Below are 18,385 nucleotides of genomic sequence, written 5' to 3'. Positions count from 1 at the left end.
CTAAAACAAATATAAACATCATTTCTTCCTAAGAAGACAACACCAATGAATCTAAATATCATCCTCGTCATCAATAAGCATAACATCATTTTGATTGTCACTAAATAATTCATGATTCTCGGGATCCTCTTCTATCTCATCTGAATCATCCTCATCCTCATCCACAAGTCGAACTGAAGAACTTCCTGCTCCCTTTGTTGGTAACCGTGAACTAGAACTAGATTTTGATCTAGTAAACCGTTGCGGCTTGCTAGCCTCTCCAATACCAGTAAAATTAGCAACATCACCCCATGTCAAGGAATCATCTTCATAAACTAGATCATGTTCTGCATCAGAATCATCCATCCTCCCCGTCAACCACTCGTTGCTTTCATCAATGTCATCGAGTAAAATGGGATCAAGAGTGTCACGCATATTATATCGACGCCTCAATGCTCTATTATATTTGATGAACACTACTTCATTCAAAGTTGTTTGAGCGAGCCTATTTCTTTTCTTGTTATGAAGCTGCAATAAATTCAACTTTAACTAGTAAGTATAAAAAATTAAAATTTTAACTTTCAACAATTAAATTACAAACCTAGTTAGTAGATAGTATATACTTACATGCTCAAACACGCTCCAATTTTGTTCACAACCAGAAGAACTGCAAGTAAGGCTTAAAACCTTTATAGCAAAGTTTTGGAGAAGTTTTGTTGACTTGCCATAAGCTTCCTACCAATTAGCTATTAAAAAAAATTAATAATGATGTTTAGCAACTTTAGCTTCATCTTTCTATCGACTCTATTATCAAAATAATTTTAACACTTAGCTATACTAACTTAATATACGTTACCACTTTACCTGGTCCTCATGTATTTCTCTATCTAATAGCAAAGGGATTACTAAAGAGGCCCCCAGTTTTAGAATATAAGGACAGCTCCTCAGTAATTTTGTCTTGGTCTTTGATATCTGGGATTAACCTTGCAATGCATGCATATAAACCCTTTGCAATCTCTTCATCTTCTTCAATTTTCGGATTTGAATAAAAGTATTCTGGGTTCAAATAATAACCTACTGCATGCAAAGGGCGATGAAGTTGAACATTCCACCTCTTATCAATTATTTCAAAAATATCCTTGTATTTGTCTTTTACTTCCCCAAATGATTTTGCAATGGCTTTTTTAGCCCTATCCATAGCCGCATAAATGTATCCCATGGGAGGCTTTTTCTCGCCATCAACTAATCTCAAAACCGGAATAAGAGGACCGGAAACCTTAAGGCTAAAGACAATGTTGTTCCAAAAGGAAGGCATCAAAACATAAGAAGTAACTCTTTTACCGGCTTCCTCTTTCGCCCATTTACTACAATTCCATTCTTCTGAAGTAAACATCTTTCTTAAGTTATTCTTTTGCTTATGAATACTTGATAATGTGATGAAACATGTAGCAAATCGAGTCTTAGCGGGCCTAAGAAACTCCTTTTTATGAGTAAAGTTCCTTATAATGTTCAACAACTTTGGACGCATATAAATATAACTATTCAACTGCACTGCCCTCTGCATTGTTCTAGAGATGGACGGTATTTTTCTAATGTCTTCCAACATCAAGTCTAAGCAATGAGCAGCACATGGTGTCCAATACAAATATGGGTGTTCTTTCTCTAACATCCTCCCTATTTGAAACCAAACGGAAAAAAGAAAAAATGATATAAAGAGAATGAGTAAATCAAAAAAGATTTAAATTATATATTTGTAAAGAATTTACATACTCTAAAAGTTATAAACATTGAACATTCTTATCGGCAAACTTATTGTTTGATTCACTATCTGTGACGACTTGGACGACATTTGCTACTCCAATGCGGTTCACAAATTTATTAAGTTAGTAAAACATCTTTGCACCATCCTTTGAAAAAGAAGAAGTATCTATCGATTCAATAAACATGGTTCCCCTTAGACTATTTACTAGGAAATTAAACAATGTTCTCCCTCTCTTGTCTGTCCACCCATCTGCCATTAATGAGGATCCGAATTTTGACCACTCCTCTCTATGGTCATTCATCAAAGCATTGGTATTATCCAATTCCTTCCTAAGCAAAGGAACTCTCACCTCATGATAACTAGGTGGTTTTATGCCAGGACCATATTGTCCAATTGTTTCAACAACCTCGGCAAAGCTATCATACTTAACATCATTGAATGCAATTCCTGCATCATACATCCATCTTGCAAAAGCAGCACATGCTCTTCCTCTCAACTCTTTCTTGCATGCATCATTAATGGTTGTCTGTTTTCCCCCTTCCTTTCTTTTTTGTATCACAACTTTTGGTCTGGGAGTGAAATATAAATCAATCGGTCCCTTTTGCTTTTGCATCTTTGAGGAATTGACACTAGCATTACCTTCATTAGCTACCCTTTTTCCCCGATTGCTAACTTCCATGACATCATCCTCATCCTCTCCATCAATGAAATTAATCTCATCACTAGGTAACAAATTCATTTGTTCTTTTTCTTCCTTTTTCTTACTTATGTACTCTTTGATTTCTTCTCTAACACTACATGGGCATCTTGTGCAGGCACTCATATTTCTATATCCTCCAGCTAAGTGTTGCTTAGCCCGATAAATATCTCCTTTTGTAACTTTTGCACAGAAGTTACAAGTGACGGCATTTGTATCTTTCGGATTCTCCAAATGTGAGTAATTCCATGCCGGATCATTTCTTGAACCTTCACTAGGCATCTTTTAAAGTTCAAACTACAATCAAATTCAATAGAAATTATGTAAGCTGCAAATCAATCTAATTTTCTATAACTATAAGCACCATGATTCATCCTATAACTATAACAACTAAACATACTTTCAATAATACAACCTAATTATATGAAAATAATATAACAGTAAACAGTTGCTATTTACAATTTGCGATTGTCTTTTATAATTTAGACTTTAGAGTACACTTCACTAATTATTTCATTTTAACATGTTAGAATGATTCAATGGAACAAATGCATGCATACAATTTGGCTGCAATTGTGATTAAGCAAAGTAACTGCAGAATGTGTTGGCTCAAATTGGGAAATAGATCCGTCACAGACTCACAGTCACTCTCTACGTGGAGATAGCTGATAGATCAGTTTGGAGCTAATTTTTATGGATTCAGTATTTCAGTGTTAAGTAACTTAAGTTTGATGTTAATAAATTTGACTTCAATTTGGTGTTAAGTTGTTAACTGGACAACTTCTTCTCTCTATCAGTTTATCTCTCTGTATTTGGTATTTTGGTGTTATGTAAATTCTGTATATATTAGAAGCTTTGTATTCCTCTGCAAATTTTACAAGAAAATCAATTAAATACCTTTTGATTTCAATAAATTTTTTTTTTTTGGGTGACTAAGAAAAAGAATTATATTCTATCTGTCACATACAGGCTACAACAATCCAAAAAAAATAAAAAATAAAATAGCAAGTTTAGCAATTGTTATTTTAAGATTAAAATAGCAACATAATAAATTTGTCACAGTCCAGAGTCTCCACTCTCCTCTCCCCGGCCCCTTCATCAATTCCATCCGTATATAACAATTTCTTTTCACAAAAAAAAAAAAAACATGTGATCACAGATCCGAGAAGAAAACTTAATATATGAATTAATCTATAAAAATGAGGAGAGCATCAAAAAGCAAAAAGTTTCTTTGAACAGAGTCCAGACTCAAGAAAAAAAATAAAATAAAAAAACTGCCAAACTCGACTCGGCAGTCGGCCGAGAGAAGAAAAGAAGAAAAGAAAAGAGAAAAAAAAAAAAAAACTGAGACAGATCACAGATCCGAGAAGAGAAGGAGGAGAGAAGAAGAAGAGAAGGAGGAGGAGAGAAGGAGAAGAGAGAGAATGAGAAGTTGGAGAACTTACCGGCAGAGTCACCATCGGCATAGATCCGGCAGATCCGACGCAGATCCGATCCGACGCAGATCCGAGAGGAGTGAGGACCGAGACCAAGAGTAACTGTTGTCCAAGTCGTCGCCTCTGTGACCTCTGTCTTCGACTCTTCTTTGTTTTGGTGTTTGTTCTCCTTTTTTTTTTTTTTTTTTTTTTTTTTTTTTTTTTTAATGTGGAAACAATGTAACTTAACAAAAGTAATATAATAGAAACAATAAAATAATATAACAGAATCAATAAAGTCAATAAACAAACAAAAGTTACAAAACCAAGAGAAGAAAACAGTTAAAATATTACAACTTCCATCAGGCGCGCTTTTAGATCGCCTTTAGCCTTGCGCCTGTACATAAAAGGTGCTCGCCTTCTACAACCCATGCGCCTTGAGGTGCTAGAGGCACTGAGATGGCGCCTCAGGCGCACACCTCCGGCGCCTTTGACAACTATGGTCTTCATAGTTGTCCTGACTGCATATGGAAAGTACTTCTCATTGAAGCAAACACTGAACTGATCATAGGTCAATGAAGTCCTTTCCTTTGTGGTGGCAACTGACTCCCACCACTATAGTGCATCTCCGATTAGATTGAAGGTAGCAAGCATCTACTTCTGAACCTTTGTGCACTGAACCACACGAAGATGTCGTTCGATGTCCTTTTTCCACTGGTGAGCTACTTTCACATCGGTGGAGCCTGAGAACTCAGGTGGGTGTCCCTTTGTGAAAAAACTCCTAGCCTTTTTCCTAAGGATCAGTCTGAACCACTGATGCTGGTATAGTTAACGGCTATACCTATGGCTAATTCTAAAGTGTAGCTGTTACTCCTACTTCTATAGCCCGAGCAATGAGGTGATTGAGATGAGGAGGATACTCTGGATCCTTTTCCTGATCCTGAGTCTGCTGAACTCCCTCCTTTCCACATGCAATTGACCACTATTTTCGTGAAACCCAGACAATTGCTACTCTTCTTCCATTTGCTGACGCTATAGGAGATCTTGCTGCCTACATGCCACTTCCTTTCGCTACCTGTTTCTCTGATTGTTCCGTATGGTTCTAACGTTAGCAATTCTGTTAATATAGAAAGACAGACATCAGTACGATTTTAAACCAAACCGTAAAGGAATACAACGAATCCTAAACTTAAGCTCTAAACAAGATAATACGCTACGCGGAAGTCTTAATACAAAATAACCCTAGAAACATTTGAACCTGGCTCGCTCTGATACCAACTGTGATACCCCTCAATTCTAGAGCCACGGACGATCAAGTCCGAGTATAGATCCGAGAGATACCAAACAATTATGTATATAAATAAGCATAGAATACAAGAAGAATTTAAAGAATAAAGAATAAATAAGCTAAAAGAAATCTAAATAATAAATCCTTGAAATACTAATAAAATAATCCAATAATCCAAAACCTCCAATATTATTATAACTCGGGAATCCATCTAGTGGACCCCTAATAATATCCCAACTGTAAATAAAATAACTGAATTGAAAAGAAAACCAAAACTAAAACATGAAGCAAAGTCCTACGTAGTCGGAAGAGCAAGTGACTGTCTCTGCTCGGCATGAACAAGCTCTAAGCCTGGAACTGTCGAACACCTGAAAAAATAGTAGTGGGTTAGGCCCACGAACAAGTTCTATTCTACTACAATCCAAATAAAGACCTGATATGCAGATACATCCTAGACAACTCAACAATAACTACATAGTCCACACACACACACACACACACACACATTATAGGACGCTCACTGGACTATAGGTCTGTCTCAACCTGAATAGAAGGCAACATGCAAATCACACATAAAGTGGGCATGCGTACTTAGACTTACCAGGGCAATCAGATGTCTACTATATCCAGTTATCCATCATAGGTGATATACGCACCCTAACCATGATCCTGAGACTCAAGTTCATATCATGGCACCATAATCATGTATATATAAATCCATCCAAAACCAAGGTATGTCATTCAACTGTTCATTGACCTGACACAAGTATAAGTATGACTTAACTTTGATAGTTAATCCATTCCCGTATAAAAAAATAGGTAGGACTTAGCGTTTTGAACTAATCCATCCCTAATATGCCACCGTCCCATACCGATGCATATAATCCACAAAATCCAATAATTGACAGAACCAAAAATAAAGTAGTTCGTCAATTAAAATCCAGAACATGATATAATGAAAATCAGATAAATAATTGAGCACATTATATTGAAATAGTCAAACGAAATTTCACATTAATCCATTTAATTTGCTAGAATAATAACAAGCAATTAAATCTTTCATACTTCTTGACAGCATGCAAATCAGTATTTAAATTTCATGTTGTCTAATATTTTAGCATAATAACATAGAATAATACATTTCTGGGATTTTAACATGCTTATATAAATCATTTAAAACCCCCCCTTAAAGTCCAAAATTAAACTTTAGCCCCCTAAAGTCAAAAAAATACAAAAATTACACCTACTGGTGTATTTCAGCAAAGGTGCCGCCTTCCCTAAGAAGGGAGCCAGCTCTCCCCTTTGTGGAGCTGGCTCTTCCTCATGGAGAGCTAGCTCTCTATCTCCTAGAGAGCCGTGTGGTAAAAAATGAAGGAAGCCGGCTTTATCCCTTTGAGAGCCGGCTCTACCCCTGCTCCCTATCATCTTCTTCATCTCCGACGTTTTGAAAAACCCTTTGTAATGCTTTGTTAAGGTTCCTAGGGTCTAATTCGTGCCCCAAATTAACCCAGAAATTCATATAAACATAATAGGCATTATTAACTACAATTAAAACACTTTTGATGAAACAATTTATATGATAAATCAATTTCAAATAAAAACACAAAATAAAGTTTAAACTCTGAGTTAACATTCAAACAAGTCCAATTAATGTCTGATTAAATCCTGGAGATTATTTAGGCATGTACAGAACACAAGTCTAAGGAAAGGAGTAAGAGAAAGAACTTGCCTTAGGTTTCAATTTTGAAACCTTAAACCATCTTCTCTAATTATTCTGACGACTCCTTAACTGCCGTTAAACTCCTCTGCTGCTCCTAGTTTAACCCACAAGCAAACCCTCTTCCTTTCTCCTTGGTCCGACCTTCAATCTCTGGCTAAAACCCTAACCTTTCTCTCAAACCTCTTTGTATATCTCTCTGCCTCTATGTTTACGTGAATAGGGTTTCTAAACCCTTGGCAGACATATAACAGGCATATATATATGCTTATAAAAACCTAATTCTAATCCTAATTGCACCCTAAGTCTGCTAACTTAAGGGAAAAGAAAGAAAAATAAAAATAAAAGAACAACTACATATAAGTCTGTACGCATAAATATATATACAATTAACTTATAACTATATATATATATTTATATACAACCAACTATAATTATTAATATTAATCATTTAAAATATTAATAAATATAATCCCCATAAATATACATATATACCCATATATATATGTACCTACCCCCTGTAATATCCCTTATTTTAAAATGATAGTCTCGGTATTTTAATTATTGTTTTATTGTATTTTGTGTGATTATTTGGCTTATTTGTTAATTGTTTAATTATTTTTAATTTGTTATTTGATTTAATTGTTTAATTATGTGTTATGTGTTTAAATTGCATTTAATTGGTTTAATTGTTTATTCATGTGTTTAAATTGCATTAATGGATTTCTTGTTTTCAATAATTGAATTGTTTTTTTTTAATTGTCTTTTGTATGTTCTTTAATTGGATTAATTTAGTAATTATTAATTTTAATGTAAATAAGTTAAATGAGTTTTTTTTTTTTTAAATTACGTTAATTAACTAGGGTCCTCTAGGAAGTTAGTATGTGTAGTCGACATGGATTATCTTAGGTTGCTCTATGGGCCGACTAAGATCGACATTAGGGCTCTGTCTCTAATCATACAGGGAATAGGGTTTTATTTAAGTCTCTCTATATATAGAACAATATGTCGACTTAGGGTTTTAGTATACACAACCTCTGTTCACGTATCAAAGTTACAGAGAGAAACAGAGAGGGGTTTTGAGCAAACAGAGTACGTTTGGTGAGGGTTTCGACTGCGACTTAAAGGTCAGACCTAGGAGAAAGGAGAAGCAGAAGTAATAGGAGGCTAGACAGTATTGCAGTGTTGTTGGAAAAGTGGACATGACGCTGGGATTTCATAACTGAAATCACAGGCAAGTTTTTTTCTTCCCCTTTCTCGTTGGCTCGTGTTCTGTGCACCTAGATAGTCTCTAGGGTTTAATTGATCATTAACTGATATTTACATGTATATTATATGCTATATTGATGATTTGTATGTGTTGAAATCTATTCTGTTACAGTTCGTGCATGTCTAGTTTCAGTTTTGTTTCTTAAAGCATGTTAAGTCTGTAGAAATTTTAATCTTTGTAATTGATTCCAACTATTGTAAACACACCATTGGGATGCTTCTGGGTATTAATAAGACTCTTAGGAACAGTTTCAAAATCAAACAAAAAGGCTGGAAGTGGCCGGAGTCGAAGACGATAGTCGAAAGTAGCAGACGGCTCTCAGAGAGGGAGAGAGCCGGCTCCATAGAGGAAGGAGCCGGCTCCCCCCAAGTGTAGAGCCAGCTCTACCCATCTAGAGGTGGCTCCAATAAATATAGGAGCCTGCTCCACCAATTTTTGGAGCCTACTCTACAAGCTTAAAAGCAGGCTCCCTTATTTTCGTAAAATCTGAACTTTTGGGCACTGTTTGGGACTAGTTTGGTATTCTGAAATAATTTTGGAAGTGTACAAAGGGTTTTAAATATAATTTCATGAATTACTAAAATCTCATATGGCATAAATTATACCCATAGGCTAATGGATGGAACAGTAGAAAAGTATACAACTTTTTATGCTATTAATGGATGGAAGGCAAATTGATTACTTAACTAAATTTTAACAATTTAATGGGATATAGTATGATTATAAAACTTATTTTAAGTGCATGATGGGGTCATCTATTTGTTGGTTTTGATCTATGCATGCTCTGGATGTTAATTGTTGAAATATTAAATTCTTTTCTATAATTACATGGATTGCCATCTAGATTTTAATTGCTGAAATATTAGACATTCTTCTGCAAATATTTGGATAATGGTTTTGGATTGTAAATTGCTAAACTATTATCTATGTGTTGTAATTTACATGGATATGGAGGATTGTAATTTACATGGATATGGAGGATTTTATGAGACGGTGGCATACTAGGGACGGTTTAGCTCAAAACGCTAAGACCTAACCTACTGGATTAAAGGAATGGATTATAAAATATTGGATCCTAAATTGTGTTTGAGTCAGATCAACTGACTAAGTTGAATGACTTACGGGATTGGTTAGTTGTAGTTAAGTCATATCAACTGAATAAGTTGAGTGACTAACTGGATTGTGTTTTGTAAGTCACCTCAGTGAATAATTGAATGACATACTTTGGTTTTGGATAGACTTTAGATATATGGTTATGGTACCACGAGATGAGCTTGAGTCTTAGGCTCGTTGGTTAGGGTGCGTATATGCAGTGGATGCGTAGCTGGCTATAGTAGGTTGAGGTGTACCCTATTAGGTCTAGGTACTCATGCCCACCTATGGGTGCATTTTTGCATGTTGCCTTCTATTCAGGTTGAGACCCCTATTGTAGTCTAGTGAATGTCCCTTAGTGTGGATATATATATATACTTATGGACTAAATAGATATTGTGAGGTATCTAGGTTGTATTTGTGTATCGGGTCACTGTATGGATTGTAATTAGATTAGAACTTGTTCGTGGGCCTGACCCATTCTTTTATTCTTTTCAGGTACAGGACAGTTCCAACCTTAGAGCTTGATCGTGCTTGTAGGGCTTCTCTGGATGTTCTAGTTTGTTTTATTTTCAGTATTTAGTTCAGATGGGATTTTTGTTTAGGGGTCCACTAGATGGATTCCCAAGTTGTACTTTTGGCGGTTTTGGAGATTTAGAGTTTTGTTATTTAGTATTATTTGAAAGATTTTATAGTTCATAATTCTTTTCAGCTTGGTTATTTAAATTCTTAATTCTTTTTATATTCTGTGTTCGTTTTAAAATATTAATTATTTGATATTTCCTCGGGTTTGGGCTTGAGCCTGATCAACCTATATTTCGGATCCGAGGGGTATCACATACCCCATGGGTAAATATCCATTCCCAATAATAATAATCCTGGCCAAGTAGTCTATGTGACCTATTGGGTGGTCCATTACTACTAATCATGCTCAACTCCTTTAAAAAAAAAAATAATTAAACATTTAATTTAAATAATTAAATACAACTAACAACATACATTATCTAAGCACATTATTTAATTAACCAAATTATTCAAGTAAAATAACAACCTTTGTCAAATAACCACATACACAATAAATTTAAATAAACAATTAAACAAATAACCAATAAATCAAATAAATAACAAAAAATGCAAATAAAAAAAATAATTAAATACCAAGACTATACTTTTAAAATTAGGGGTATTATAATTTGGCCTGAAAAACGAAAAAATGACAAAAACAACAAACCTTGCATTTCCAGGAGTTCTAAACTCAATGGAATGTCCTAACCAACTCACGGACACTTTCGGCACAGCCCACGGCGTCCGGTATGCTAAATGTGAAAAGACGAAAATGCCCTTACAATAACAAAAAAAAAAAAAATAAAATAAAAAGGGAAAATGACGAAAAATGAAAGCATTACATAGAACACAAATATTTATGTAAACATCATAGTAATTGGGTCTAAAATGTAACATATTACACATGTCATATTCATGATTATGACACGTTGAGTTAAACGGGTTGAATCCCCTCAACCCTAATATCACACGATTTATCCACTCGTTTATAATCCGAATCTATTTAAGGTTAACCCAAATACACGTATTTTGTATTTTGCTCGAATCTTGTTCACGTGTCATGTTAAAATTTTTCACCCCTAGTCTAAATGCTTTTATTACCGATTAAGCTTTTCACCCTACTAACTAGCATCTTTTATTAACAAACAAAAACTCAAACGAAAAGATACTAAATACTCTCGAAGTCCAATAAATGCATGCCTATACAGGATACCGGATCCTCTACAATATACGAGTCATGTTGTATCTGTTGGGATTTGTATGCCCCAGCATAGCGAATTCCTAATTGGAATAAAGTAACACATGTTCCTAAGATATCTCAAATATTTATACTTTATACAATTAGTGAATTTAATGTATTATGTTTCGATTTATTATGGAATTGATAGTATCCACTTGATTACAAGAGATATTTATATATGTATGTGATGTCGATCAATTTGTTAGTTTCTCATTTTTACATTTTTTCATTTTCGGGCATTTTTTGAATTTTTTTTATTTTATTTATTTACTGCCTCGTTTTGCATGGCGAGCATTATTCGACGTGCTGTGTGAGTCTTGAGAGTTGGGTGGAGTGTTTTTTTGAGTTTAGAACTTTAAGAAATACATTTTGAGTCGTTTCGTCATTTTTTAGATTTTTGGTTCGGGAGGTCCCGAGCGGGCCCCCCACCCGGATGTGCGTGTCCTAAAATTATTTTGTGGACTCATTTATGTATTTTATATATTATTTGGTGTATAGGTGATGGTGTATTTGTAATTTTACATGTTTGTGGCTTAATTGTGATTAAGTGGACTTAGAAGGGCATTTTGGTCATTTGCTTGGTCAAGCACCTTTTGTCCACATGTGGGGAAACAAGATTACAACCCATTCTGCAAATTTTTATCATATATTTTGTACCACACCAGCCCGTTCTTCTTCCTCTATCTTTCTCCATTGTTGGCCACACAAAGGCTCGTTTTGATCACTTTTTAGTAGGAATTTGACCATACAATAGAAGGGAAAAATGATCCTTATGATAAGAACTATCTATTGATACTAAGAACAACCCCTGTTATCCACTTCGAAATTTTGGGTTCTCCTTAAGGTTGGGTTTTTGTTAAAGGGAGAACTTGTTCCTCTTGTCCTCTTCTCTCCATTGGTGTAACTAGCTTGCATTTTGGTGGACATTTGCATTTGTTGAGAACTAAGGTTTGAGCTTCAAAGAGGTAGAGTTGTCTAACTTGCATAGTCCTTAAATTTTGTAGTTGAATTCATGCTTTTTCCCAATTTTTACATGCCAATTTGATGTCAATTTGGTAATAGCATGCTAGGGTTTTATTAAATTGATGATGTATGACAAATTGGTTGTTGTTATGTGTTAAATGATGATTATGTGATGAGCAATTCCAACGTGTTGAATGGATTATGTGGTTAATTGTGAGCAAGCATGCCATTTGATACTAAATTTGACATTTTGGTGTCTTCGAAGTGCTAATTATGCTAGGTGTTGTAAAATTGCCAATGTGAATGTTTCAATGCCATGTATATTCATATTTTGATAATTTTGTATAAATTCATGTAAAGGTAGAATTGTGATTATGGATGAATAATGAGGACTATTGAAGCATGGGAATAATTTTGAGCATGACATTGATATTATAACATTGACATTGGGCATTGGGTGTGTTATGGGAAAGGTGTGGAAGGTGTATGTTGAATTTGAAGAAGTTTTGTTAAAAGTTTTTCTTAAAACCTGGTAGTTGGGGAGCTACACCTTTGCTGGTGGTATTAACTAGTTAATAGGGACACGGGAGGTACCCGCGAGCAATTTAGTGACCTCGGGTCCCAAATGGTAGTTGGGATCGAGTCACCATTTGTTAAGGACGACTAGCAAATTCTCCCTAGGGACAACAGAGGTACCAAAGTTCGGCTAGTTAATATATTTTTTGGTGGGTGTGTGGACATGCGTATGTGTGTGTGATATGCATTGCATAAGTCAATTCATGCATCGTATCACTTCAAATGGTTGATAGTAGCTTACTTGTCCGGCATGATCCCTATTCTCCTACTTTATTCATTGACGTGCCTAAGAATGCGTTTCGTCTACTTAATTTTAGGAGATGCCATTTTGGCAATCTCTACTGGGCCTTGTGCTCATTCCTATACAATTTTTTAGGAAACGGAAAGGAAGTCATGGACGACCCACCATCTCACCATTGATGTACTTGAGGACTTCTTTTGTGAACTTAGAATTGAATCCATGTACTAAGGCTCATTTTGGTGTATTTTGAACTAATGGCCAAAGATGTATTATATTTTTGCTAAAGAATTGTGTTTGATAGTTAATTATATGTATAATTTGGAGTAGAGATAAATATGAGACCTAACTCCCGCTTTGAGGTCTCACTTTGATCTCTAACTCTCCTTTTGTTCCTTGAACCGTCCATGGATGTAGTATAACTTATTTTGTTGTCAATAATGAAATGGATTCAATTCAATGCATGAATATCACTTTATCATTATGTCCATATGAGTGTGATGGTGATTGGGATAGATTTTGTATGATTTTGATGTCAATTGATGACTATGAGACTTCGACCATTGGTAACGGGGCGAAAGAGGGGTCCAACCCCACTTTTTTTTTTAAAAAAAAAAATTAGTGGGGGATCGATCCCCCACAAAATGATTCGATCTCCCTCTTCTTTTTGGAGGGGGTACTTTGCCCGGGGGTGTGGGATCGATCCCCCACAAAAGGGGATCAATCCCCCTCTCCATTTCAGAGGGGGTATTCTGCCAGGGGGTGTTGGATCGATCCCCCACCCAGTGGCATCGATCCCCCATTTCTCTATTTTTTTGAAAATTTTATTTAATTATTTATTTATTTTTTCCTATCTTGTAATAGACATAACTTCTTCATTATACATTCAAACGACATTTTTGAGTTCAAATTGAAGTATTTTGAGTCTTCTTTCCATTAGTACCGTTCTCATTTCATAATTATGACTTAAAATGACCATTTTGCCCTTGTAAACCCAGGGGTCCGGTGTGGATCCGATGTTGGAACTTTCACTTCCTTATAAACCAATGTGGTTATAAACGACTTGTATGACTTCATTATGACTCCTAACACTTAGTAAGGTGCATAATGACCATGGTACCCTTAAATGTTCTCGAGTTCGGGTAAGGACCTGGTTAGCGATTTGAACCCTCGGGTTCGAATCATTACACAATACATGAACATAAATAATAATCATAAATAGTTCATAGTCGGTAATTATGGATGGACTCATTATTAATTAAGACTTGAACTGGATTCGTGTTAGGTTGAGATATATTGCGAGAGTCGTCGTATACAATTGCTCCTTGTCACTATCATGGCATTTGACTCTTAAGTATGAGAGAAGTGTAGACTATTTTATTAATTAGTAATTACTTTGATTTGTTCGGCGGAATCTTCGGAATCCATAGACTGGCACTTTGGATAATTATATAATTAATAGTTAGAGAGTTATATTTTTAATATTTGTATTATTACTATTTATATTTATTTTGTATTGATTATGGTTGATCACAAAGTAAATTTGAAGGACTTCGTGTGTTTTTAGACAAAATAATTTTCTATATATTTATTTATTTAAATTATTATTTTTATCAAACAAATATTTTATTGTGATCAAGTCAGAAATAATCAAATGTACCAAAATAAATATATTAATTTAGTAGTCGGATTGATGACTTTATTTATCCGATAACTAATTATGTATAGAGGGGTTAAAATGCAACATTAACTAAGATGTTATTTATTATTTAATTGGAGTTCAATTAATTTCTTTTAGTGGAGTAGAAATTAATTTATGAATTAATTGAATTGGGTACATGGTAGAAAATAATAAGTTCAAATGATTCTTACTCATAACCCAATTTGATATTGGAGACCCATTAGATTTGAGATATCACGTTACTTTTAGAGATAAAAAAATATATATTATCTTTAATTATTATTTTTATTTTGTCTATATATACATGGGTTAATGTATATTTTAGGTTGCGCCTTTGTGCAATAATTTTGGAAGAAAAGAAAATATTTTATATCTCTAGAATTTTAGGGTTAGTGTTCTCATCTGATGGAAGCTCCCACAAACTTAGCTCTCCAATGTCATTCATGGAGGCCGATTGGTGATTTCTTAAGGCAAGATCATTACCAACGAGATGGAGATCCATAAAAGAGGTATTTAGTAAAGGGATATATAATAAATGAGAACATTCACTTTAGATGAGAGATTAAGGTTTACGCAAACTTTGATGTAAGTTTTCTTTCTCTAATTGAATGGATCTATCATGTTTTTTATGCATAAAATTTGTCTTTACACATGAATCAATATCTTTATTTAAAAATCCCTCTAAATTTTTATAAAATTTCCGTTTCCCCAACAATATCCGTGCAGAACAGGTCGTGCTAGTATTCGTGCATTACAGCAAACAAAGTTTTGCCACATTTTATAAAAATGCAATTCAACTGTGAAACGGAGCATTACACAGCGTTAATGAAGTACGACTAAAAAAATTCAGTATCATAGAAATCCAAATTATGTTGTTGAAGAAAACATTGCAACTCCATTTTAATTCATTGCAATTTTTTTCCAACACAACTCATTGCAACTCTCCTCAAATGTTGCCTCAAAGAAGGGGGTGATAATTGGCGACAAGGATATGGGCACTATCTATTTATTCAAACGACTAATAAATAGGCTTGGTTAAATGGCGCAACCCATAAAACGTGTAAAAAGGCGATACGTGTATATCTTTATTAATAACCTATTTAATATAATTTCTTATTAACAAATTACAAATATCAATGAGGCCAAATAATTAAAATGCCAATTGAATTTTTTTATAGATTGAGGAAAAATACTTACGGTTTCACTATTATGAATTAACAAATATGTGTATGTAATTTACCCACTCTCCGGGATAAGGTAACATGTCAAATGCGACCCAGTTTATTAAGGTTAGATTTTCAAACTTGCACATGTCTTATTTATTTAATTGGGTTAATAAATACAATAAAAACTAGTAAATAAATTATTCTCTTAAATTAAAAGATGACACTTATTTTAAAACAAAGGGTAATAAGATAAAATAAATAAATAAATGAGATTCACAAACCCAACTTTAAAATGCAAAGCAAGCAAGAGTGTGCATGAGAGATTTGGTTAAGCATTACTAAATGAAAAATGATTCTTGCACGAATAGTTGCAGCAAATTGCTGAATCTACTCTTTCAATTGGTCAACTGTGCAACAAATAAGACAAAAAAAGATTTTGCTTTGTTGCGGTCCATCCAATTAAATGCGTTTACTAGCAACCTATACATATCGTTTGATATTCACTGAATGTATGATGATGCATATCAATGTCATATAACACACAGTTCTGAAGTGTCAGAATGGTTCCAGATGTTCAATTTGCATTGCTTTAGGACAAGAACTTTGAAGCTCAAGCTTCTCTGCAACTAGAAGTATTGTATATGCAAATTGATTTACTTTATTTATCATTATACCTTTTTCCTTTTTACCAATCAAATAAAAATTGTAATTTCATGACCATATATATCATCGTCTCTATTCGTTTACCATTATAAATATGATGTTCACTATTACTGATAATATTCATGTTCTTCTTGTGGTTGTAGGAGGAACTTGTAGTACATTGCATCAGTCCTTGTAGCAGGAACTTGGCAATTACAGTCGAAAACTATTTGGAAAATATAAAAAATAAAAATATATTATATAAATGTTGTGGTTGAATTCGGTTTATGAGAAGAAAAAAAAAGAATTAAGTTTTTTGGGATCCCGCAGTTAGGTTTGGCAATCTGGATTATCAATATATGCACATTCTCATACTAATTTATTTTATTGGCAAATTCCAATTTTCTAATATGTAAGTTACTATATATTTTTTGCAATTTTGTTTATAATCGTATGTACATTTATATATTTTTTTTTTTACAAATTTTGTTTATAATCTTACATTTACCTAGCATTTCCCCACCCATTTCTATCCCTCCTACTAGAGAACCCATTGCTTCATCTGATGATCCAGGAAGCCTTTTGAGATGAGGAATTCTCTGCACGTGATGAGGTTATGACAACAACATTACAGCTTCAAGAGTACAAGAATGTGGTAGCCAAAGAGCTTGAAGACATTAAGAAAGCCTTTGAAGTTCTTTAAAGCGACAACTTCCTACTCCCACAGCAATTGAACCAGCTGGAACCATCTGCTGACCAGGGAAGCAAGCTCAGGGAAGCCATTTCACATGTTGAGGAGACTATGCTACGTACTTTGCAAAGAGATCAAACAGTTGAAGAAGAAGGTCCTACAGTTAAGCTCTAACAACCTACTGAAAGAGATTTCCCACCTTTAAGGCCACCATATCATGTTCAGCGAGGGCTTCTCCAGCTCCATCTGTGGATGTTAGGGTTCAAGGTGTTCTACACCCGCCACCATCTGCAAGTCTCCCTCCAAGACCCCAAGGTTCAAATTCAAATCCTACTCACAATTCTGGTATGTCGTCTTCTACTTTTTCTCTGGACAATGGCTCTGACCCCCAATCAAACACTAGTCTGGGAAATAAGGCTGCAGACTGTGTCTTTGCTATACTCAACCCTTCTATATATTGTGCTCCCACCTAGCCAACCTATGCTACTAACCGGTCTCAACTAGCATGTTATTCCATCTTCCACCACCTGTTATCTACTATCTTACCTAGCAGCACATCCACGCACACACCCATACCTTCTTCTACTAGCTAGGACTTGGTGAAATGTGGTGAAGAGCAACCAGTCCCCTATGGATTTTGAGTTCTTTGATCTGACATCCATAACATTGGAGGGAACTAAAGCTCTCATTGAGCGCCCCAAAGATATTGCTGATGAAGGAGTTTCTCAGTGGAATTCTAGCTTAGTTGGATTCTTCCACCAGAAAAGGTTGCCCTTTGGTCTTGTTATATCTCTGGCCATCGAGTTTTGGTCAACTTTGGGACTGAAGGAAGTGGCAGCTGACAAGAACCACTTTTTATTCGTCTTTGGAGACCCATCTTGCTGCAGCAAAGTGCTTGCCAGAGGACCATGGATCATGGGAGGGAAACATATAATTCTCAAGAAATGGTCTGAGGACACCAAAAGCTTACATGAACTCCCTCCATTTACTCCAAATTGGATAAGATTGTTTGGTGTGTCACTCTAATTTTGGACTGGTAAAGGGTTGAGTTACATAGCTAGTATCATAAGGTTCTTTGTGCTGATACAGCCACTGCAGGTATAAAAAGTTTAGATTTTTCCGGAATATGTGTGGAAGTTCTATCAAGGGACATGTTGGTTGACACAATCAAACTAAAATTGCATAATGATGATGTGGTGAACATCAAAGTTGAATATAATTGGAATCCTAGTCCACAGGCCAACAAGAAAATTGAGACCTTGATCACCCAATCTCCTCTACCACTACCCACTCCACAGCATCAACCCCCAACCTTACCACAACAGCATTTAGCCACACCTCACCACCACTGGAGAGTAGTCCAGAAAAGAAACAAGAATTCATCTCAACCCATGATAATCATGA

General features: G+C 34.9%; 1 protein-coding gene across 1 annotated transcript; it reads right to left on the bottom strand.

Annotated features, from left to right (window-relative positions):
* Nucleotides 1-862: 862 nt before the first annotated feature.
* LOC132274986 (uncharacterized) lies at nucleotides 863-17,039 on the bottom strand. Its single transcript, XM_059776369.1, has 6 exons — nucleotides 17,010-17,039; nucleotides 16,799-16,889; nucleotides 4,208-4,374; nucleotides 2,839-2,853; nucleotides 1,883-2,720; nucleotides 863-1,653 (listed from the first exon to the last, which is right to left on the bottom strand). The coding sequence occupies exons 1-6, from the start codon at nucleotides 17,037-17,039 to the stop codon at nucleotides 863-865; spliced, it is 1,932 nt and encodes a 643-aa protein (XP_059632352.1).
* Between the last annotated feature and the right edge of the window lie 1,346 nt (nucleotides 17,040-18,385).

The sequence above is a fragment of the Cornus florida genome, unplaced genomic scaffold (assembly GCF_030987335.1).
Source record: "Cornus florida cultivar Cherokee Brave unplaced genomic scaffold, ASM3098733v1 CherokeeBrave_3.0.0_Hap2_Chr01, whole genome shotgun sequence".
Taxonomy (NCBI): Eukaryota; Viridiplantae; Streptophyta; class Magnoliopsida; order Cornales; family Cornaceae; genus Cornus; species Cornus florida.
This window is presented reverse-complemented; position numbering and strand designations above follow the sequence as displayed.

Coding starts and splice junctions, on each gene's coding strand:
- LOC132274986 (XM_059776369.1), bottom strand. CDS start 17,039: ATGGTTCCAGCTGGTTCAATTGCTGTGGGA. Junction 16,890..17,009: donor CTGGTTCAATTGCTGTGGGA/GTAGGAAGTTGT, acceptor CATCACGTGCAG/AGAATTCCTCATCTCAAAAG. Junction 1,654..1,882: donor TTCTTCTTTTTCAAAGGATG/GTGCAAAGATGT, acceptor GGTTTCAAATAG/GGAGGATGTTAGAGAAAGAA.